The following is a 24598-nucleotide window of genomic DNA, read 5'->3' as shown; positions in this document are numbered from 1 at the left end:
CGAAACCCCAACTCCCCGCTCCACAGAGGGTTTACTCCTGTGGTTCTCTCCTCTCCTGCTGCTCGCGTTTATTAAAACAAACGTGGGTGACGGTTTTGCGCCGCGGTGCTGGCACGGATGGGTTTGTGCGGGGCCGGCGGAGCCACCAGCCCCGCGCGTTCCAGGGGGAACCTGCAGAGCCTGACACCGGCCCAAAAGCCACAGCTCGTTCTGAGTGAAACGCTGAGATTTGGAGCAATCTACCCATCTCGTGCCGCTCCGCTCCCGCCAGGAATCGCTGCCCCACGCTCAGCACACCCCGAACATGAGCTGCCGCCGGTTTTTTTCCTTATCCCACCCTGTAGGATCCTCTAAGCCCGCAGATCCTGCTCGGTTCAAATGCCTTCCAGATGGGGCTGCTGAACGCTGCGCCTTGTGAACGCCCTCAAGTTAAAAAGGGGTCAACTAAATTAGAGAAAAGAAAATAAGAATTACAACATTATGTCATCCCTGAGCAGCAATGCTCTAAAAAAGCAACAATAACATAAATAGACACGGAGATTTTCTGTTCAGACTCCGATTTCTTTCTTGCTGTTTGTCCCTATGGCGCAGCCGGCCCGGGACAAAGGAGCCGATGCCACCAGCGGCCGCAGGTGAATCCTGCCCCAAAGGGACATGGTTTGCTGGGATGCCGGGCAAGCAGGAGGGAGAGCCCAACCAAATGGTCCTGCCAAAGCACAACTGCTTCCAAAAGGAGCTAAAGACAGGGGAGAAGAACAAGGGGCGGGTAAGGAGAGGGTGGGACACGGCCACCTACAGCAAGAGGAAACCCCGGGGGTCAAAAGAAGAGGAAAGCAAAGCAGAGAGAAAGAGCAAAATCCAGGAAACTGAGTACCTAAGTGGCAAGGGGCACAGCAGAAAGACCTCAGCGGCTTTGGGGTGTATTACGGAAAGCGCAGGGGGACGCCCGGGGTCCCCGGCACCACCGGCAGCCGGAGCAGCAGACGCGAAGGCTCCGGCACGGCTGCTGAGCCGCGGTTGGGGGCGGCTCTGCCACCTGGGCGGTCGCAGGCACCGTCACCATCCCTGCTGGCACCTGGGGAACGCACGGGTGAGGGCACGGGAAGCCGTGCCAGCACACGAGATGCACCCGAAACTGCGGAGAAATGAGAAAATTGTGCATTTTGGAGACGCTGGCTGCATGAAAGGCGACGAGGGGCTGGTGAGACTTGGTTAATGGACTCGATGTGGGTGAAGCAACACAACCATGAGGATGCAAAAGGCAATGGAGAGCAGCAGATGTGACCGGGACGGGAAGAAAAAAGAGCGACATTGCGAGGAGGCAGGAGGAAAGGACAAAGAACGAGGGGTGTGAGCAGAGACGGCGCAACACGACCAAACGGAGCCCACGTCCTGCGGCCGCCGGCATCCCAACAGCCGCAGGTGCTCGGCACAACCAGAGCCCCGAGATCAATAACGAGGGAGCGGACGAAAACGAGTGGGAAATCGGAAATAAAAGCGAGGAGGGGAAGGACAAAAAAACGCCACTTGGCCGAGTTCCAGGGGCAGTTTCCATACGTGAATTTTCGCATTTCATGTGAAGACAGCAAGTTTTTAGGCGCTTATTTTTTTAGTGAAGGTGTTCCTCGAAGAGACAGAGAAAAGGAAAATGACTATTTAATGGCCTGTCCTTCTTTTAGGGTCTGCTTTCTAACTTCCCTTCCTCCTCTGCGTTTATTGAGAACCATTTTGTGCTGGGCTGGGCTTTTTTCATTTCCTATGCTCTGTTTACAAATACAGGCAGAGGCAGTGAAGGCATCAGACATCTGCCTGCGTTTTCCTCTCCATCTCTCTGCAAGAAAACAGCCTTAATTTTGCAACCTTCCAGAGTTTCTGGTCATCATCTACCTAGCCCAATAATGTAAAGCATATACAATTAATGAGAGCGTATCTGTTTGCCCGAAGCCCTGGGGGTTGTGGGTTGTGCCCTGCCGTGGGTGTCCAGCAGCAGGGCTGAGATGCTCATTGGGAAAGAGGGGATTAAGTGGGCGCAGGCTGAACTGGGCAAACTGGGACAACCCAAGGGAAGCTGCGAATGATACCCCTGGTTTAGGAGCGAGGCCGATGGAGCACCCCAGGAATACAGCTATAAATGACTGTTAGCAGGCAGGACGCCAAGCCTAGTGTCCTGTTACACCGCAGAGAGGGGGATGTGCCCCCAAAACTGCCGGGATTTCACCCAGGAGAACCATAGAAAGGTCTGGGTTGGAGGGACCTTCAAACAAGGGACTCAAGCCGCTCCAGGCCCATTGGGTGACGAGGGACGAGCGGGCGCCAGCGGCTTCAGGTGCCGAGACACAATAAAAACAACGAGGAGAGAAAATGTTTGCTTTGTGTGTCAGCAGAGATGTCAGTACCCATTAATAAATCTATCTGCTAAATCTACTCTTATTCATGTGGGACATCACCAAGTTAAAGTAAAATAAATTATCTTTAATTAAATGGAATTGTCGTCTTCCTCCTGCTATCATCCCCAATTATTACATCCTAATCAGTCCTTTTGGGAGAAGGCATGAGGGAAGGCTGAAAGGCACATTTACTATAAACAATTTCTCTTTCTGTCAAGAGATGGAAATTTTCTTTTAATTATTGTTTAGGACTCTGATTTTCACCCAGCTTCTGATGAAAGGGATTCAAAGTTGAAGATGCCATCATTCAACGCAAGAAAGAAATCTGCTCGTGTCATCGCCGCAGAGCAATTTCCTCCCAGTCCCTCCTACAATTAAAGCCCAGAGCAAGGCAGGGGCAGGCTGGAAATATGCGAGTCATCTCTTTCAACTTCTTGATGATCGTTTCCAGCGGGAGACCCGCGGTGGGAAACATTTGGATGGGAAAGAGGAGCTAAATGCTGAGGCTGGAGGGTGGGCAGGGGGCGGCCGGAGGGCAGCGAGCGCCAGGCCAGCCTGCAACCATTTCTGCTCCAGCGCAGCGGTACGGGGCTCAACGAACGCGTCACAACCCCTTCAATCTTAGTTTTGGGGGATGAATCGCGCTTGAAAAGCCGCCTGCAAGGTCTCTTAATAGCAGGAGTCTCAGGACGGTGCGAATCTGTGCGGTTTCAACACGGATATGGGAATTAATCTGGGCTTGGTTGAGCCTGACTCAAACTCAGGCTCGGTCGTGTGAAGGTGGGCGGATTCAAACCGGAAAGGAAAAATATAAACCAAACCAACCAACCAAAATCCCCAAAGCCAAACCAACCCCCCAAACACAGTTTTCTTCCAGAGTTTAGCTGCTAAATAGTATTAATGAGGTATTCTAAAACAGCTTAAATAAGTTCATTTAAAGGCAAGCTACTGCTAAATACACCCGTTTTGAAAACCTCAGCCTGCTCCGTGTGTACTATAAAGAGAACTGCGCTGCTCAGGCACTGAAGGCTGTTGAAACCGGGCTTTATTCCCTGGCAGTAGGCAGAGCTGGCCTAACGAAGCTGGCCTAACAAAGCTGGCCTAACAAAGCTGGCCTAACAAAGCCGGGCATTCAGCAATGACTTTCCCCAAGCTCTCCGCAATGATCGAGCACTTTCGGCTCTATCTTTGGCTCAAGTCACCGCTGAAATGACTGGACTGCTAGGGAAACCATCAAAACGTGACCCAAAGTATTTTCGGAGGACACGTCATGCCCATCACCTGAACTGTGCCCAATGTTCACTTACCAGAACCCTTCTGAGACGTCCTGCTTAAAACAACCCTTCGAGCAAACCTATGGGTGATGCACGGAGCCTTTTCTGCGGCGGCTGCTGTTGGGCGGCACGAGTTGAAGCTGCACCTCTCTAATTAAACCTGAGGCCCGGCGCTGGTTTTAAGCCACATTCCTCTCTGTGCCAACGCCGTCTCCTTGCTTGGCGACGGCCGAGTCCCCGAGCGCCCTCCGAACAACCGCCGCCCAATTACGGAACGAGATAGAGCTCAGATAATCACGAAATTATTCACCGGAGAGAAAACGCAGATTATGACAAGAAACGGAACGAGGAGGAAGCACCGAGTCCCGATTAATTAATGCGATTTTTGGTTTAATGCACTTTTCGGGGTGTAGCGCTGTTTTCATTTAACGGCGCTTTGAATCGCCGCCTACAGAAGTTAAAAAAAAGCAGAGGAAAAGAAAGAAACCACAGCTATACAAGCCCGCTGACTTCTTCTCAAAGAACCAGTTCTAAACTTGTTTACACTACTGGTTCCAAATGAATTCAAGATGGTGGCTAGTTAAAGAAAGGGAGCCCATGCCAAGGCCTGCCATCAAAGAACTCCAATTCAACAATGTTCAGTTTTAATTGACCGCTAATTAAGCTACATTAGTCAAAGAAAAGTCTCTATCGCTTGTGAGTAATGAAGAAAAGAGCTCGTTTAACCCTGTCCTGCCCAACTCCAGAAACGCGGCTTCGCCGCTATCGGCCCTGATATTAATACGCCAAAATAATCACAATTTAAAGAGAAAATAAAGTGTCGGAGGAGCACGAGAGTCCCTGCGGTTTTGTGCCGTGAGGAATCGGGGTGGAAAACCCAGGGAAGGAATCCAGCGGCTACGGATCCATATGGATGGGGTATCGACGAGCACACGTTCATGCCCAATTCCGGAATTGCCCAATATTCCCAAAAAGAGGTTTGGACGCAGGAGGCACCGCCACGGCCCTGCGGCTCTTTTGGTGAGGGCCATACCTGTGGCCTTAACTCGCGTTACACTTTACCCTAATGATTTTTGGCAACCAAACCGCTGCATTTCATAGAATAGCATTTAATGAGTACCATATCTTTTTTCAACATTCTGCCAAGCGCTCATTAAAATGCACTTGTGTTGGGTTTTTTTTTGTGCGTTTTTCATAGCTAAACGGAACCAAAATATGAATGCAAATTGGCATCTCTAAGTTTAAAGCGGTATTTGCATAGGAGGAAGCGAAGGCGGCGCGGGCTGAACGCGAGCGCACAACGCAGGCGCCGCAATCATCGCCTGCAAACACCGGAGCTGATCAAGCCCATACGGACGAACCGCAGTTTAAAAGATAGGAAGGCGTTTATGCAAATCTCGCTGTCCTAACTCAGAGTAACAACGGTGTTTGAAGCCACGCTGGAGGGTGAGCTCAGAGCCACAGGCCAAAGGTATCGCTGCTCTGATAAAGGTCTCGTTAGCCGGGGAAGTCGCTATCTGAGAGTTATGGAGCAGACTCGGTGCTCCAGCACAGCGGGAAGGAGCCCCTGCAAAAGCAACCCCTCCTGCCCGTTAGCAAAGCGGCCTCACCAAACGGCATCGCGGTGGGGAGAAATAAACCCCTTTATCCATCATCTGGAGACGGGGGCTGAGCGCAACATCCCAAGAACTTCTCTCTTCTTTCTCTCTTTGCATCGCGCGCAGGACAAGCAAACCTGGAAGGGAATCAACGCCTTCAACCTTCCAGAAGCACTAAAGGGAGACGTTTTCAATGCTTCCCACCTGAGAGCGCTGGGGACTGCGAACACACCAACCAAAACCTGTATTTACAGCTCTCCTTTTTGGTTCAGCGAGAGTGCTGGGATCTCCTCCAGCTGGGAGGTTTAGTACGGATGGATTTAAGCATGGCAGTATTTCCAGTGAAGCCACTGTATGTGCTCACAAGAATCTACCCTGTGTCTCATTGAAGATAAAACAACCCAACAACAACCAAAAAAACGTAAAACCATCCCTTTTTCTGCAAACGACGGTTTGCCAGAAGTGCCCAAAACCTTGTAAAATGGCCCTGGGTGGAGCCAGAGCTGGATGCGAAGGTGTTTCCACAGGGGCATCCATCCCATTCCAACGCCCCAAACGCCGCTCAGAAACGCAGGTGCCGCTGTTCTGCGCCGAACTCTCTCAACTTCCCCAAAGTATCTGCCAGTAGAGAACGGTTGTGTTTGAAGGCATTTATAATCTGATTTTAAACAAGAAGAAAGGGCTGTGTGTGCTGTGTGCCGGAGCACAGAGCGCGTCCCACGTCCCGCTCCGTACCGGCCACAGCTCGGGCCCCCGGGATCCGGGAGTTTGTCCCACGAGCTAAAAACGCCGCGATTTCCTCTCAGATCAAACCCAGAGCTACAGGACATGAAAAGGACGGCTTACGCTGTTCTGGTTTTATTTACTGGATCTTTCTTCCCTCTTTCCTCTCCCCCAACACAGTAAACGTCGCTATGAGAAATTGTTAGGGCTATAAATAAGCCAGCGAGACACTGAAAGCAAATTACCATGCTATGAGTTAACAGCACACCACATGAAAGAGCTCGGCCCGCATCTCTGGAAGACGTACAAGCGCTCGCTGCGCAGCGCGGCGGATCCTGCGTGCCATGGGAGCAGATCCCTGTGTGCCATCGCGGCAGATCCCTGTGTGCCATCGCGGCAGATCCTGCGTGCCATGGGAGCAGATCCCTGTGTGCCATGGGGGCAGACCCCTGTGTTCCATCGCGGCAGATCCTGCGTGCCATGGGAGCAGATCCCTGCGTGCCATGGGAGCAGATCCCTGCGTGCCACTGGGGCAGATCCTGCGTGCCATGGGGGCAGATCCCTCGTGCCATGGGGGCAGATCCCTCGTGCCATGGGGGCAGATCCTGCGTGCCATGGGGGCAGATCCCTTGTGCCATGGGGGCAGATCCCTGCATGCCATCGCGGCAGATCCCTTGTGCCATGGGGGCAGATCCCTGTGTGCCATTGCACCAGATCCTGTGTGCCATCGCAGCAGATCCCTGCATGCCACGGGGACAGATCCCTCATGCCATGGGGGTAGATCCCTGCATGCCATGGGGACAGATCCCTCATGCCATGGGGGTAGATCCCTGTGTGCCATGGGGACAGATCCCTGTGTGCCATCACGGCAGATCCTGCGTGTCATGGGGGCAGATCCTGTGTGCCATGGGGGCAGATCCTGTGTGCCATGGGGGCAGATCCCTGTGTGCCGTGGGGACAGATCCTGCGTGCCGTGGGGACAGATCCTGCGTGCCATGGGGGCAGATCCTGCGTGCCATGGGGGCAGATCCATGTGTGCCGTGGGGACAGATCCCTGTGTGCCGTGGGGGCAGATCCCTGCGTGCCATCGCGGCAGATCCTGTGTGCCATGGGGGCAGATCCTGCGTGCCATGGGGACAGATCCCTGTGTGCCATCGCGGCAGATCCTGCGTGCCATGGGGGCAGATCCCTCATGCCATGGGGACAGATCCCTGCGTGCCGTGGGGGCAGATCCCTGCGTGCCGTGGGGGCAGATCTCTCGTGCCGTGGGGGCAGAACCGCAGCCCCAGAGCTTCATGTGTGGCTCCTGCCACGACCCCACTGGTGCAGCGCTGCACGTATACGGGTCACTTAATTTTCTATACCCACAAGGTGCCCCCTCTTGGCTCCAGCAGAACCAGCAGCCCCTCTTCACCAGGCACCGTGTGAGAACGGGCGGGCTGGGGAGAGAAATATACATAAAAATAGCAATAATTAAAGCAATCATCCCAAGGGATGGTGGTGATAGACCCCCAGGACATGGGGCCGAACTGGGACCGATCGCCGTCCATCCAAACTCTGCCGGGAGCAGATTAGTGCTAAGCATTGTATTCTAATGACCTGGCGCAAACAACATGTGTTTAACTGGGGAAATGGGAGCGCTGCGGAAAACAAACGCTCATTTGGGAAGTCAAACAAACAACAACAATGCGGCCACGCCAGTTGTTGTTGTTTTCCTGACAAAAATAGCGACCGGCGAGTTCTGTCCTGGAGACGGTTGTTATTTATGGGTCCCGAGGCTCAAGCGCTGGGAAAGAACAGGGAATATTGGATTGGGCGGCTGAACTTGGCGCAGCAGCCGGAGCACCCAAAACTCCGTGTCCCCAGGACCCCCGTGGCCTCCTGAGCATCCCCACACCGGTGGCTCCGGTGCAACCGCGGGAGGTGACACCGCTGTCCCCTTGGGCTGTGGCTCTGGTGTGACTGTGGGAGGTGACACTGCTGTCCCCTTGGGCTGGTGGCTCCGGTGCGACCGCGGGAGGTGACACCGCTGTCCCCTTGGGCTGGTGGCTCCGGTGCGACCGCGGGAGGTGACACCGCTGTCCCATTGGGCTGGTGGCTTCGGTGCAACCGCGGGAGGTGACACCGCTGTCCCCATGGGTTGTGGCTCTGGTGTGACTGTGGGAGGTGACACTGCTGTCCCCTTGGGCTGGTGGCTCCGGTGCGACTGCGAGAGGTGACACCGCTGTCCCCTTGGGCTGGTGGCTCCGGTGTGACTGCAGGAGGTGACACTGCTGTCCCCGTGGGCCGGTGGCTCCAGTGCGACCACGGGAGGTGACACTGCTGTCCCCGTGGGCCAGTGGCTCCGGTGCGACCGCAGGAGGTGACACCGCTGTCCCCGTGGGCTGGTGGCTCCGGTGTGACCGCAGGAGGTGACACCGCTGTCCCCGTGGGCCGGTGGCTCCGGTGTGACCGCAGGAGGTGACACCGCTGTCCCCAGGCCTCGCGGATCAGCTGACGGTCCCGGGTCCCAGTTTCCAGCGCTGCCCCGTCTCTTCTCCAGGTGTTACCAGGACAAGCAGCTGCTGTCACCGGAGTTTCGCAGCTGTCCCCAGACAGCACCGGGGCTGCCATGCAGACATGACAGCAGGCCAGGGCCCTCCTGCTTCCTTCTGGAAATGGGGTTAATTCGGATAAACCTCCAGGCCAACGGCCACCGCGAGGCTGGGGGTGGATATATGGAAACGTTTTGAGAGATGCAATAAATATCAGGTGTCCAGCAATGGTCGGAACTCAAACCGCCCGTAACTCCACGCGTGTAACTGCCTGAGCGCCTCCACCACCGCCACTTAAAGGACAAGGATAGCTCCATCATTCCTTCTGCAGCTCGTTAGCCGCCTGTTTTATGCGGGGGCAAAGCGACGCTTCGGAGCAGCCGAACTGGAATAGTTCTTTATTCCCAACCAGCAAATTAAAGACTGGAAGAAGCAGAGAGCACAAGAACAAATATTGTGCGAAAACGCAGAAGGGGAGAGAAGTTTAAGCCTTACCTAGCTGGATTCTCACCCACAATAACGCTCTCTGCTATATTATGGCTATATTATATATATATTATATATATTTATATTGGCTTGCAGGCCATGCAGGTATCAGAGTGTACTATTTGCATGCTATTTTGTACGCTGTATAAGATTCCAGCGGCCTCGTAATCGCTCGACTGCAAAAATGAGCTGCAGCAAAAAGCAAAGGGAGACTGGAAATGCCCTGGGGGTCCCTCGTGTCCCATCCTGCACCAACCCCCCCTGTCACGACAGGTGCACCCCCATTTAGCTCCGTAATGCCATTAGGGACATAACCATTCCCGCAATTCCGATTGCAAAGTCAATAAAATAATGGGGTGCAGAACTTCCCCTTTTTAATTTTTTAAGTAATACGTTTGATTATTTTAATCACGTCGGTACTTAGCTGAATGGGTTTAAATATGCATGTTACATCAATTTGGTTTGTTTTATTCATTAGAAAGCCATTAAGTAATTTGGCATTATTCTTTAAAAAAAAAAATAGGGAAAAAAAAAGGGGTTGCTAGATATGGTGGTTGAGACCTTTTCCATGCGGGCGTCCTTAGGGATGGGTTATTTGTGCGCTGCTGCTAGCATGGGTTTTGGGGGGAAAAAGAAAGGCAAGGCATAGGGCTGATAGCAGGCTCGGTGGCCCTGGGACCCCGCTGGATGGGGGCAGAGCCCTGGTGTCCCACGCAGAGCTGGTTCTCATTACACCCTGAGCGGTGCCGGGGCTGGGAACAGCGGGTCCTGCGCACACGCACGCACCTCGTAAAGCCCTGCAGGTGCGGGACGTTTCCTCCGTCCCACTTGGGCCCCTTCAGCTTCCCTCCCTCCCTTTTAACATCTTTTTCCTAAGCATTATTAATTTTAGAAGCACAACTCGCAGCGAAAACAAATAAAAATCCAAGCTCGAGAGTCAGACTGAACACAACGAACCGCGGGGTCTGTTTGGAGCTGTCCGCACGCCCGTTTAAAACGTACGAGGAAGGTTTTAATTCATGGTTTGCTCGGCACGCTGCGTTTCGTATGGACGGCTCTGCATGGGAAAACGCACAGAGGATCCGTGGCTTAGGAACCCAGAGAACCCCCAGCGCAAAGGGGCAAATCCCTCGATGCCCACGGGGTGATTGTGCAGCCAACTTCCAACTTTACAAGTGCCTTTGACTTACGAGAGATAACGCTATAATACTACTATACTATATATATATACACTATAATAATTTTGCAGGAAAAGCAAAAAAAAAAGCGGAAAAACGCCGATAATTAAATTAACGCCACCCCACAAAACCAAAACCAAAAGCAAAGCCGCACACAGCAAAAGACAAGTGAAACCAGATCAATTCTGGGAGCTGAGACAAGCAGACCTGCCCTGAATTCTGCAGGAGGAATGCTTCCCGGTGCGAGCTCGGCTTAGGGCCGGATGATTCTGCCTTGAGCGGCGGCACAAAGCAGCCGCTCAATATTTGGCACTACCTGCTGGGGTGGGAGAATGCGGCTCCCTAATGAGAATTTATCCCGCGTCCAAAGAGCCCCTTCCCGACAACACCGCCCTGCGAACGCCACGGAAACAACGGAGGGTACAAGGAATTTTCTTACATATTAAAATCTGATTTGGAAAGAACGATTTTGAAGGTGGCTTCTAATAGGTTGGTTGGAAAAAACCACCGGAATGGTTAAAAGATGCAGGAACTGGGCAGCAAATGGAGCAGCCCTGCAAGGTGCACAGACATCAGCTCTGCAGGGAAATAAGAGCGAAAGAAGGGAGGTAATGGTGCGCAGGTATCTTGTGCCTGTTGCAGCTTTTCAGGCTGCAAAACTTCACTTAAAAAGCCAAAAAGGGAATAAAACCCCAAGTTCCACCAGCAACACAGCATCGTAAAATCAGAAAGAAAGCGGCCGACGCCGACAGTCGCTTTGCAAAATCAGTTCCCTGTGCGAAAGAAGCAAATCCCACGTCTCCCAAGTGCCACGGCAATTTTACAGTAAACCAAGTCTAATGCAAACCAGATTTATACGGCAACAGGAAACAAACAATTCTTCTGCACAATTTCCTGTAGATCAATTGGAAAGGTATTTAAAGACTGCAGCAGGCAGCAGATCTTTTGTTAACCCCCCCGGCCCTGCCCACAAAAAAGCAGCTCATAATATTCGCTATTATAAGATGTCAACACCCGAACATCATCTGCCATGTCTACCGTCCATCTAGAACCCAACACCGTCCGATTTACGATTCCTTTTGGAGATAAAAGCCACCCCGATAATTCCCGAAGTGGCACAGATGAGGAGGTGAAGTTCACTCCTCATCAGCATATGCAAAGCGTATTTAAAACTAAGACTCGGCGCAACATCCTGCAGGAAGACTGAGTTTTACTAATTGCTGCAATCTTTCAGCAAAACGCAGCTTTGCAAGCACAAGGCCACTCGCATTCCCATCGTGTGCAATGCAGAAAGTGCTCGGACCGGCCAAAAGTCCATTTTAATTCAATAATAAAGTATCCTGAGCCTTAAAAGCAGCGCTATGGGTATTTCTGCAAACTCAAAGATCCTCAGTATATTTGCTCTTTCTCCCTTGCCTTTCCCCGGGATGGAAAAGACAAAATCACTGCATCAAAATGTGCGCGCACATATATAACTGGATATATTGTTCTATGCACCTAGCTATAATTCACTAAATTCTGTCGGTATCAGTAGGGAGCCTGCAAGATTATATTAATTTATGGTATAAACATCCAGCCCTTCTGTGAACCCCCCAAATATTGGAAAAATCCTGCAGCTATTTTGGCTTCTGCTCCGCGTCCTGAGCAGAGGGAGCATTCTTCTGCCCATACGTATGTACGGACACATATGGATTTGCAATCACGCAGCCCCAGCTCCCCGTATGTGGATGAAAAGGGCTGTAAATCCAGCCTTGCTCTGTTACCAAATCTACCCCTGCCCCTCGGAAACGGTTTGAATAACTCGGAATTTTGCTGATCGATATTTGGGATGATGCGCATCAGCGCTCCCGACGTCCCCAGCAAGCGGGACGCTGACGTTGCTCTAAACAAAGATGAACCATAAACACGGGGCTGAATTACAGCCGGTCCACGCAAAAGGGTGCAAGGACAAGCTCGATTTTGCCCTTTCTCCTCAAAAAAAGGGAACTTTCCCGGAGCCGGTGCCATTCACAACTCCTCACTTGTCATTATTAAGGGTGGCACATGGAGTTATTGCGCTCCTCGGCCTGGCCCATTAGCAGAACGATACCATGGAGCATTCATCTTCATCGAGGAACTTTATGGAGTTGAAAAGCTTTATAATAAGAATAGCAGGCAGAATGTAAACAGGAAAAACTCATTAGCATTTACTTTTTGTGATTTGATGACTTGACAAATAACTATTTCAAAACAACTAGTTTGAGAGATGGGTTGAAGCTTGTTAGGATAAAGCAAAAAGAGCAATTACAATAATTATAGGTTTCCCTATATGATTTAACACATGCGCATGGCGGGAGCTGATGATGTGATCTTAAGACACCATTAAAAGAAAATTTTGCCACTTTGGTTTTTCATTTCCATTCGCAATAATTTCTTCTTTATAGTTCCATGCATTTCAATACATTGCCTATGACCAAATTATTAAAACCTCGGGGAGATGCAATTGCGGATAAGCAATAGTGATGATGGATTTCGGCAGCGACCCCGCATCCCTCCCCGGCAGGTAACGTGCAGACCCCAACATCCCCGGCATCCGGGGAGCGAGCAGCCAGGCTTGGCCAAAACCCAGCTCATTTCACTGCTCCCGGCGCCACCCGAGTGTTCATAGCTCATCACAGACCCCGCACATTCCCAACCCCTTGCTAAAATGCCTTTTGTATAATATTTTAGGGCAAAGAAGCGAATCGAGAGCCCAATGTTTCCGCAGCACACCACTAACGTGGAGCGCGATCGCCCAGCGCCAGCTCGGCTTCGCACTTTCCACCGGCAGTTTTGCTATTGTTTTAAGGTTTTCTAACACAAATAGAGAGGCGAAGGAAAGGATTTCTTACCGAGGAACACCAGTGCTCTCCCATAGAGCAGCTCTCCTAAATCGCCCCGCGAGCAAGGGGGGGGAAAAGGCAACTTGCAGAAAATGTGTTCTGCAAACCTCGCATTTCTGGCAGTTTAATTTTCTTCCAGCCATTCCCGCGGCTCCCGGACCCAACCGCGCTGCTCTTCCACAGCAGATCCATTCAGAGCGCGCTGGAATGAGTTTCTTTTTGCATATTTTTCCCCCCTTCTTTTGTTTATTCCCAGGGCAGAGCCGCTTCCGCTGCCTGCTCGCGGTTCAGGGAGTTCAGCCTGAATTTAAACAACTAATTGACTTGTCACTGCGAGCGAAAAAACAGGGAGGAATTCAGGACTCTGTGTTTTGCTGCCGGAGGAAAGTTGTGCGCGAACGGGCGCGGAGCCGCCCGGGGACAATCGTCGCTCGGGGACAATCGCCGCACGGGGACAATCGCCGCCCGGCGTCCCCGCCGCCCGGCCGCTGGCACCGCGACAAGCGCCGCACAATGCGCGGCGGGCTGAACAATGCGGGCTCTGTCCTGTCCCCCGCTCCCGGCCGCGGGGACACCCCGGCCCGCTCCCCCGCGCCGTGTCCCCCGCTTTGTGTCGCCTGTCACCCCGCCCGCCCGCATCCCCGGGGCCGTCCTGGGTTATGTGACCCCAAACACAAAGGATGTGGCCGGGTGCGCGGTTCGGGACCCCGCGGTGCTACCCGCGGGTTGGTGTCGGGGTGACAGGCACGGCCGGGCTGAAACAAAACCGAAACACGCACGAAAACAAACAACAAAACAACAGAATGAAGGGGAAAAAAGAACTAAAGCAAAAGGCTCATCCAACGCTCATCTCGCCCCCCGCATGGGAAACCGCGAGCGGAATGAAGTTGGGGGGTGCCGGGGGTGTTTTACCGCGGTCCCGCTCCCGCCTGCATTTTATTGCCGCGGAGGATCAACAGCGGCGCTTGGCAACTTTGGCTTTCCCCGCCGGCCCTGCCGTGCAGGGCAACGTCAGGTGGGCTTCGGCCGGAGCCTTCGCAGCCCCAAAATAGGAATAAGTCGCTAAAACAATTAAAGCCCTGCAGTGAATTTACATCTCTTTATTTTTTCTTGCGTTTTTAGAATTTTCTCTCAATTATTCTCCCCGTGCAAACTCCCTCGGTTGCTGCTCACAAACCAAGTGTCCTGCGCTACCGCACCGCGTCCTTCGCCAAGTGTTCAAAACAAAGGGTGAGGCCCGCAACTCTCAAACAAGCGTATTTTAAAAGGAAATTAAAAATAATCTCAGTTATTCAACCAGATGTCGATTCGCCAGAGCGCTTTTCCGCCCGCGCCACACATGCCTGCACACTCACTCACTCACTCAACTCACAGCCGGGCGGGATCCCCGCGCTCCGGCCCAGCCAGGCCTGGCTTAGAGCTCCGGCAGCTCCCCGGCCTAACTCTGCCGCTCATTGGGATCAGATGAAACGCAGGGAAAGTTGAAAGAGCCCGGAGTGGCGCAGTTTGGGAGCTGCTCCCCCCCCAAATTCCCTTCTCCTCTCCCTGCAACAGCTCCCCTCCTCACCTCACCCTTCCCCCTCGCCCCCCCCCCCCCAAATATTTTAAATACACTGAAATACTTTTTCCTTCTCAAGACCCAGGCAGAGAAAAAAAAAATAACCCTCCAGATGGCACGTATAAACCTTCTGCTGGGGTTATGCACAAAATACCACACACTGCTTTTTTTTCCTTTTCTTAAATAAAGCGTTTCTGTTGGAAGGGGGGGGGGGGGAAGAAAAGAAGGAAAAAAGGGCCGAAATCAGCCAGCACTGGCAAGTCACGCTGCCACGGCGGAAAATGGGGCTTTTGGGGCATTTTCCGTTATCTCACCAGCACTTTTAAAGCCGGATCTGGGGGCCCGCGGCCCCGCTCCCGCCCCCCCCTTCTTTGGAATTTTTGTCCGTTTATTTTGCTTTGCGCTACTTTGACTTCACCCCAAACTTTTCCGCACTTTGCAGCGCACACACAAACAAAACTAAAAGGGAAGAAAAGAAGAAAACAAACTAAACGCCCAACAAAAAGTCCCCCAGCCGGCCGCCCCGCACCCGCGGCGCCCGCGGCCCCAGCGCGGAGCCCCGCGGAGGTTGCTCGTCCCCGCCGCCCCCCGCTCGCCCAAAGTGCCCGTCCGGTGGCCACGCCAGCTTACCGCCTTCCCGTTATAGTAGTACATGAGGGAGTTGCCGCCCATGCCGGGGATCGTGTATGCGCAGTACATGGTCCCGCCGCCGTCCCCCTCCGCGCCCGCGCTCCCAACTTTTTCTTTCAAACTCGCTTCTCCCTTTTTTCACCACAATTCCTGCACTCGCATCTTCCCATATGGCCGGCCCGGGCGCGCTCGATATGCAAAGCAGGGCGAGACCATTCGCCGCGCGGGGGCGGAGGCTGCGCGCATCCCCCCCGTTTCCCCCCCCAGCGCGCACCCCACCCCACCTCCCCAGCGCGCCCGCGCACCGCCCCGCGCCCGCGCACCGCCCGGCGCGTCCCCGCGGGGCCGGCCCGTCACCGCCCGGAATACAAATGCGCTTAATTGCCCCCCCGCTCCCCCCCCCCTCCCGCTCTCCTCTCTTTTTTTTTTTGTTTTAATTTGATTAAAAAGCGAGTGGCAGGAAGGGAATCGTATGATGCACATCTAATAACTCCGCCATCTGTCCGTGCTGCTGGCGCGCTCCCAGCATTGTGCGCAGCTGCCGCGCCCCGCGCAGCCCCGCGCAGCCCCCCCTGCCCTTTTTTCCTTACATTCCTTTTTTCCCCCCTTTTTTAAAATAACAAATACCTCGGTGTCCCGGCCCACCGGGCGCTGCTGAAAAATATCAGCCCGGGCAAACACAGGGAGGAGATGGGGGGGAAGTGGATCCAACCCCCCCCCAGCACGTCGGGGCTGGAGCTTGCCAAATTCAGAGCATCACAGGAAAGGAAAGGAGGGCCCCCGGGAATCGATCCCAAATGAAACTAAATCATTTGCATATGCCGAAGCAAATGCCAGCCGAGCATACAGCCAGTCTCCGGGCTCAACTTTAATAATTCAAAGCACCTATTTCCTCGCTCCTCGCCGGGGTAGCGGCATCCATCGCCCGCGAAGGGACGGCCACGGCGAGCTCTCCGCAAAGTTTTCGCCCCTACTTCTCCGGCCGGGTCCATAGGGTTGGCGTGCGCGGTGGCGTACGGGCGAGGGGGGAACAATCCGGGAGGGGAGAACGAGCAGAGGTTTATCTACCTCACTTGTTCTGCATTTATTCGGGAGGTCCCCAGAGGTTGGGGTAAACAGTACTTGAATTATAATCACACATTTCATTCAAATTTCATGCTTTGAGGATTTTTTCCTCATTAGAACAGTTAGTTGTCAATCTGACAAGATCGCATTTGTAACCTTTAAACCACCCCCAGCGTATAATACATCAGGCCAAAAATCCCGAGCGCCGCGGGTCACGGTGCGGCACAAAACCCTGCACAGGAAGGACGGGAACGCTCCGCAAACCCGGCTTTACTGCTGCCTTCAACCGACTTCCTCCAGACCCAACCGCCCGTGCTCCAGAGGTGCAAAATAAAGCGCTTTGATCATTTATTAAAAATACCTCTTCTGTTTTTAATAAGCACCTACAAATAAAGCCGGTTATTCCCTTCTCCCTGGGTTTTCAAACTGCAAAATATGGCGTTTTCTCTCGTCATAAAAGCCGTAGTTTCACGGCTCTATGCAAAGTTATAAAACTAGTGCTACGTTTTAGCACAAATTTTACCACAAAATTAAGATGGGATGGACCTTTAAATCATCCGAGCGGCTTTGCTGCCGCAAAACAAGCCTAGACCCAGGGGAATGAACCCTTCCCGGCTGGCACGGGTGGCTCTGAGCGTTCCACGTGTGGATCCGGAACGGAGGGACCCGCGTCTCGCATCGTGGCAGGAGAACGAACGCCTGCAGACGCTGCAGCTTCTGCTTTGCAACCTCGGAGTGGGGCCGGTCCAGCTTAATCTGGATCCTGTCATATTGGTTCCCTCATTCTCCTGAACGGGAGAATTTCAGTATGAATATATTGTACATAACGCGGGAAGAAGTTGATGCGGTTTGCAGGGAGTCAGCCCGTAACTAGAACATAATTCTCAACACATAACAATAACAATTAATCACTCTACCATATCATATTTGCGTTCGACACGTACATTGAGATAACTTTAATATATTTTCCTGCCTCGTGCAGAAACCTGTGATTGTACCGGATATTTTTTCAGACATAGAAATGTGGATCTTCTATGAAATTCATATTATTAATAACAGCCAGAGAGACACTGACCTTGTGTAGGGCTTTAGATGAGGCAAGGCCACGCTAAAGAGCGAACCGTTGAAAACCTATGGGCTGTTACATGACGAGAAGCAGCTTTTGAAAAATCCCACCTTTGGTGGTGTTTCCACCTCCAAACGCCGGGCTCTGTGGATCTGCATCCGCCCGGGACGCGGCCACGTCGCGGATTTGTGCCGGACCGGGCAGGAGGGCTGGTTCTGTGCGCGGTTTTGTGGTTCATGGGGCTGTGGGCACCAAGAAGGATGCGCTGTCAGATGCGGCACCAGCGCCGGGAAGGATGCACCACCAGCACCGGGAGGGATGTGCTGCTGGATGTGGCACCAGGAAGGATGCGCTGCTGGATGCGGCAAAAGCACCGGGAAGGATGCACCACCAGCACCGGGAAGGATGCGCTGCTAGATGTGGCACCAGCAGCAGGAAGGATGCACCACCAGGATGCAGCTCCAGCACTGGGAAGGATGCGCTGCCGGATGCAGCACCAGCACCGGGAAGAATGCGCTGCTGGATGTGGCACCAGCACCGTGAAGGATGCGCTGCTGGATGTGGCATTGGGAAGGATGCACTGCTGGATGCGGCACCAGCACCGGGAAGGATGCACTGCTGGATATGGCACTGGGAAGGATGCGCTGCTGGATGTGGCATCGGGAAGGATGTGCTGCCGGATGCGGCACCAGCACCGGGAAGGATGCGCTCCCGGACGTGGTACCATGAAGGATGCACTGCCAGGATGCACCACCAGCACCAGGAAGGATGCACTGCTGGATATGGCACCAGGAAGGATGCACTGCTGGATGCGGTGCCAGCACCAGGAAGGATGCACCACCAGGATGCAGCTCCAGCACTGGGAAGGATGCGCTGCCAAATGCAGCACCAGGACCGGGAAGGATGCGCTGCCGGATGCAGCACCAGCACTGGGAAGAATGCGCTGCCGGCTGCGGCACCAGCACCGCGGAGGATGCAGCATGGGGCTGCGGCTCCGGCCACGCTGCTGCGAGGGTGGGGGGGCTGCAGGTGCAGCTGTGCGGGACCCCCTGCAGCCCCCGCGCCGGCATCTGCCGAGCGGCTCCTCCGCCCCCAGCTCCCAGGCCTCGCCGCAGAGCGGTGCTGGCAACGCTGTAATTAACGGCCTTGGTCTTAACGAGGGGTTGGCAGCGTGGCGGGGAGCGGTGACGAGGGGAGCAGGAGCAGCTTCCCCGCCGGCACCTCTAACCGGCACCTCGTCCCCATCGCCCAAAAGGTATTTGTTCCCATGGAAAGGCTCACGGATGAGCATTAAGTCTTTGTTATGGTAAATATGGTGTTATACTGGACCCAGAGGGAATGCCACCAAAGGGCAGGGGACTTGAACACACACACACAACCTCACCGATGCATCGAATGCTCTTTCAGCATCCTGCAGGTCACTGACAACAGAGCCTGACCCGCTGGGACTCACCCACGTGTTTGCGCTGCAGACACCTCTGAACGCAACACAGCCGGGCCGCCGTGACACGGCACGCACGGGACACCGCCCCACGCAGCCACGGGGTCACAGCCCCGTCCTTTAGTGCTAGAGAAGTTAATCACTGCTTTTCGGGCTCTCCTGTTCCGTTCTCTCCTCGCTTCCCCTGTGTGAGATGCCAGCGGCCATTCCAGAGGAGGGTGACACTGCCGGACCTGAGGCCATGGAATCAGACAATTATTCCGGTTGGAAATGACCCCCAAGATGATCGAGTCAGGTCCTCAGAGAGGAGCAAAGCCAGGGAAGCGATCAGCTGGATGAGAAGCTTGCAGCCACAAATTGAAACGGGTAATGGCAAAATATCAAGTAAGAAGACTAAAATAGCCAGTATTCCTCTAAGTCTGGGTCACTTGGATAATCTCATCCTTCTTACACAAATCCTTGAGTGTAGTTATTAAAACCCACCCGCCGTGGGTGGAGAAGTGGCTCTGGATGCCCAGATGGGAAGAGTTTCTCTTCCCCCAGGCGACGAGCGGGACTCAGAGGTCCCACCGAACACGTCCCACCAGCCTTTTCCAACCAGCTCCTCTCCTGGTCACGGACAACAACGCCAAGCCCAGCTCTGGTCCCCAAAGCCAGGTCTATTATTGGAGATGCCGGAGCTGAGCTAAAAGTTCCTTAATCCTCTCCTAAGCACCTGTGCAGGGGCAGCCCCGGTGCCTCTGACCGGAGGGGACGCGACCCGAGCCCACAAAGCTCATCCAGATGCTGACAAACACAAGAACAAGTTGCATCGTATTTACCTCCTCCAGACAGACACGGGTTTGGTAGCAATTGCCATTTTCTGGTCTTGGAGGATCCCAAACTCAGTTAGTTTTTAACACTTATAACTGTCTCTTTCGCAACTGTTGCAGCAAAAGGTAACGCTTCTTTTCCTACGTTTTTATACATTAACATTCTCTGCTTTCTCCCCAGGAAAAGGTTCGCATTCAGATACCTGTGCACCGCAGCCTGAATGCAGCAGAAATATCTCATTGTACAGATCAGACCCTAAAAGCCACAGCCTCTAAAAAGCTACTTTAAAGCAGCCAAATGTGGACACATCTGCTTTAATATTATAGAGCACCTATTGATGGTGACCCTCATCACCCCCAGAATCCCAGGCCGTGTTCTCAGCACCGCTCCTCCCTCCCTCACCAAGGGGACGATGTCTTCGCTCCAAAATAATTGCAATAAAAGTATTCTAGCAATTGTGGGCTTTTTCCTAAACTACGGGCTGGATGGGTCAGACGGGCACACCTGCTGCAGCCAGAGCAGGTTTGGGGGCACGACCGCACGGCCCCAAGCACAAACCAAAGCGGGAGCTGCGAGCGGGCTGGAATCCAGGACCAAAGGTTTGGTGTGAGATGCGAACAAACCGGAGCTCCGTGAGCACCCGCCGGCTCGCTCTGTAACACACCCGCCCTGGCCTGCTTCTCTAACGCTATCCAGACTGCCTTTACCAGATAACACGTGAGGTTTATAACGTCATAAAACCCTACATCCAAACTTGCTATTGAAAAGCAAACCGGCATCCAGTGTTTGCTTTCCAGATAAGCCAGGTTTAACAAACTGTGGGTTGAGCTGAGCACGAGCCGGCCTGGACCCCGGCACCCTGGCTTAGCCACCACCTTCCACAAAACCCATCTTACAAAAGAAAAAGAGCTTTGAAACATACTTTACAGCTCATCTATTTTAAACTAGACTGGCTATCTAAACCACCCATTTGCCACCAGGTTTATTTTTGCCTACGCTGCTTGCGAAAAGCCAAGAGAGAAACTGAAACCACATGGGCCGGGGTTTCTCCTTGCGCAAAGGCTTGGTTTTCACCGTTCTACCTCCGGCCATTGGTTACAGCGCCATCTCCGATTGCTTATGGTGAAGACTGAGCTTAACTCGGGGAACTCCGGAGGAGAGCTGGGAAATGGCCACTCTGGGGCAGAAAAGCCCACAAGCTAATAAAACCAACCCAATCTTCTTCAGATCTCATTTTTCTTTATGTTTTGTGGATGGGAGGGCGGTTGACTCACAATATCCAAACCCTTGAGGTCGGTAATGCCAGGATGGCATCTCCACGTGGCGCTGGCAATGCCAACAGACCCTACAGGGACTATAAGCTAAAATAAATGGCAAAACAAATGAACAGAGTGAGGTTTTTAGCATTTCACCCAGCACGGAGCAGTTCACCGACTGCACACACCACATAATTTCCAATTAGAAGGGATTATCTTTGCTTTTGCAGTTAAGTACGATCTGGAGTTACTGCTCGTTTTGCGTTACCAAGCGGCTTCCATGCGTTCCTGGTCAAAAATCAACGTGGAAAAGGTAAGAAGGAGTTGTGGACACCACACATGGCTAATGTTAAGAACCAAAATGTGGCCTTATTTTCATAGTAAAGCACAAGCAGGGCTGATCCAAGCGCTCCTCTCCGCTCAATGATGCGCAGGACCGGCCGGAGCCGTGGATCCTGCGCACCCCGATTCCTCCCCAAGAACCAGGCAGGGAACGCGGCTCCTCATTCACTGCACATCCCCATATGGGCCCTCTATCTAGCGGTTAAATATGATTCTGTGGCTGTTTCCCTTTGCATAGATGGAGAAAGCGAAGCCTGGAGAGGCCACCGCAACGTGTCGGTGCTGCGGTGACACCCGGTCCATGGTGCCAAGGGGATCGGAGCCTGGGGCTCCCCACAAACGCTCCTGGGGCTCCCCAAAAACACTCCCGGGGCTCCCCAAAAACACTCCTGGGGCTCCCCACAAACGCTCCTTGGGCATGGGACCTCCCACGGGAACAGCTCGGGCTCTGTGCCCCAAAAACACAGAGCACAGTTACCCTGTGATGGGTGACCTGGCCGCCCGGCGCTGAGCTCCCGGGGACCCTGGGGACAAGGATGTCACCTTGACAACCACGTAACTTGCTGTGGACTTGGAAATTGCTGGAAAAGAAGCCCTAACCTCAGATAGGCAGGGAAGAGTAGAGGTAGAGATGGTGCATTTGGGGAAAAATTGGGAAGCAGGTAAACTCGTTTTGCACAGCGAGCGGCACGGTTTGGTTTGGCCGCCGGGTTCGTGGACAGGTAGGGCATGGGAAGGTAAGTGGCCAGTCCTGAAAGCCCCGAAGAATGAGGAATTGGGGAGATGTGAAGCCCTGGGAGAGCAGCCGGCACGGAAGGGGCGATGGGGAGAGCGGGGACAGCTCTGGGCACGGCGGGGACCGCGGAGCGGGGACACCGCTCACGAGAAGGGAGGAGGACCTTGCACAAGGCCCTCTTTGGGGATGCTGCTCAAAGAGATGAGAATGATCCAGAATAATGGGTATTCAACGAACACAAAACACTGGCTATTCCATCGGTTTTATCTCTATGTTGAGCAATATGGGACATTATTCCCGAGTCCTGCTACCAAAGCTTCAGCTGATGTTCTGCCACAGCTCTCGCGTCTCATTCCTCACCATTACCTCTCGTCTACTAAACCACATCACTCCTCTTTCGCTGCTGATGCCGAACTGGCCTTTAAACCTTCAGCACGCTGCAAAACCTCTGCGGTGCTGCTCCCTTTCCAAGACACCAGGATTGGACTTTCTGCTTAGAGCTCATTTTGGCAGAGGGGAGAGGAGCTGAATGCAGCCTGGATCTGAGCGCGGGTTTTGCAGGCGGTTATGGAAGCACCAGCACCCATCGCTCCCAGGGCTCAGCTCCGCTTGCCGTGGCACTAATTCCACAACGTTTTATCTTTACTATGTAAAATTGTCCAGGAGAAAAGGGCGTTTGTAGCTTTGACTCCATCGGGCTATTCACCTGTGCTAAAACACACCTCGCGACCTGAGCGGTTGGACTAAACAAGTCAGGCTGAAATGAAGTGTATGGTTTTGTGAGTAGGGCGGTTTCACTGTGTATTTTATAGCAAATAGGTGTATTTTGTATTTATATACGAAACGCACGTGCTTAAAACACCCAGCAAACCGACTGCAAGCACGCAGGTATCGCAGAAGAAACCTCTCAGCGCAACACCACGCTCGTGCTTTCCCATCAACTTTTCCTTTCGGCGATCTAATTAATACTCCAAAAGCACCTTTTCAATGCTACCGATGCAGATGCTACATTAAAAGCCGGGTTTTCATACCCCAGCCTCTCCTAGAAGCCTCTGCTGAGCCTGACCTGAAGGGGTTACAGCCTGCGCGAACAAAGATGCCAAAAAAAGGCACCCGGAGCTGACGTCATTTGCCAAAAAGCCTCTTTTTGCAGGTGGGGAGCGAGGTCCCACGTCCCCGGCGCTGTTTTCTGACACGGCACCATATTCCCATCGACTGCTCAAATTCACACTTAACCGCCTAACACATGGTAGTGCCAACTTCCCTAACAAAATCTGGCTATTTGGAGGGTCTCTCCGAGCGCTGCTCGTGAATGGCCAGATTAGGGGGAAACCGACTGCTCGCTGATAAATCCACTGCAGCCGCGCTCGGGATTTTATCAGGACTCTCGCAGTATTTCCTGTCATTTTTTGGGTTTGATTGTTTTCTAAAGCCTCGGCTCCAAAAACGCGCTAATTACCTAAAACCTCACATTTCATTAAAACAGCACTTTAGGTCCTCGGAGCTGGGGCCAAAACCTGAACGCTCAGCCTGAGCATAGCTAAAAGTTTAAGAAAACCCCCCAAAAAAGAGGCGAACACAAAGCCACGATATTTCTATGTGTGTGCTGAATTTGAGGTGAATCTCGGCGCTGCATTCGTGATCATTTTGGTGAAGATTCTTTGTGCACTTGGAACGTCCTTGGTTATTTCCCGCAGTAGCCAGAGCGGAGGAGCCTTCAGCCACGAATGAAGCGCAGCTCCTTTCTTCACCTCAATAATAAACCGCAAAACGCACCTTGCATTTTAACCTCTCCCTCCAAATATTCCCCGCCGGGGAAATGGGAAGCGACGGCTCACGGTGGAGCCGAAACAATTTGGGGATCGCCTGTCAAATAATACAAGTTGTAGTGAAAACGCAGGCGCCGCAGCCGCGGGCCCGGCGCCGAAGTGGTTAACAGACATATGCTGTATAATTAGGAGATGCATTAATGATTATGAATAGTAAATGACTTGGTGCAAGGAAAAAAATCTAGTCAAAAGGGACACGCACCTATCTTACATGTTTATTAGAAACTGTATATAACTAGAGAATTCTGCTATTAAGAATCCGGCGTTATTGGTGTAAATACTTGCAAGGGTACATCAAATTGTAATCTTTCATACGACATCCATCAAACCAGGCTGGAGATTTTGACAAACATTAAACACAGTAAGGAGGCAATTATGTATGCATGATTTAATCTGCAACTAATTAATATGCAAATGTATTCATATGTTAGTTACTAAATTAAAAATGCAAAGAAGCCCTTATGGTGATTCTCCAAATTTTGCACAAACAGAACATTTAAAATCTAAGGAAAAAGGAAGTTTTTTGGAAACCTGCGGCATACTTTAAATGTTTGGAAACCTGTTGCACGGAGATGGTTCAAAAATATTTACTTAAATAGCAGAGAATGCTACAAGGCGCCTTAATTTCCTGGCAGAACGCGGTGGCAGAAAGGTTAAACACGAACCTCTCCAAGTCTTGGGAGATGTGCACTAATTATCACACAGACCGTGCTCAGCACCGAACCCTCGCAGGCTGCAAAACCAGCGCCGGGCTGGGCGCAAATGGGGCATTTTGGTGCATTTTCCCGCTGTATTTCCACACAGCCTGTGGCACCTGGGGA

The 24598-nt window shown here is 52.7% G+C and overlaps 1 protein-coding gene across 25 annotated transcripts in view; it reads right to left on the bottom strand.

The window, feature by feature from the left end:
* LOC136114621 (transcription factor 4) overlaps positions 1-24598 on the bottom strand; it is a 173996-nt gene that overhangs the window by 41602 nt on the left and 107796 nt on the right. For 4 of the 25 annotated variants that reach the window (XM_065860031.2, XM_065860032.2, XM_065860035.2 and 1 more), the window contains exon 1: positions 15230-15386. The exons of 18 other annotated variants lie outside the window; for them this stretch is intronic. In XM_065860031.2, coding sequence (XP_065716103.1) covers positions 15230-15298 — 69 coding nt within the window. In that variant the 5' untranslated portion in view covers positions 15299-15386. Of the gene's footprint in view, positions 1-3694; positions 3784-13050; positions 13090-15229; positions 15387-15856; positions 15886-24598 lie in introns of those variants that run through there. 3 more of the 25 variants (XM_065860034.2, XM_071801610.1, XM_071801611.1) reach the window with 3 other exon arrangements.

The sequence above is a fragment of the Patagioenas fasciata genome, chromosome W, assembly GCF_037038585.1.
Source record: "Patagioenas fasciata isolate bPatFas1 chromosome W, bPatFas1.hap1, whole genome shotgun sequence".
NCBI lineage: Eukaryota > Metazoa > Chordata > Aves > Columbiformes > Columbidae > Patagioenas > Patagioenas fasciata.
This window is presented reverse-complemented; position numbering and strand designations above follow the sequence as displayed.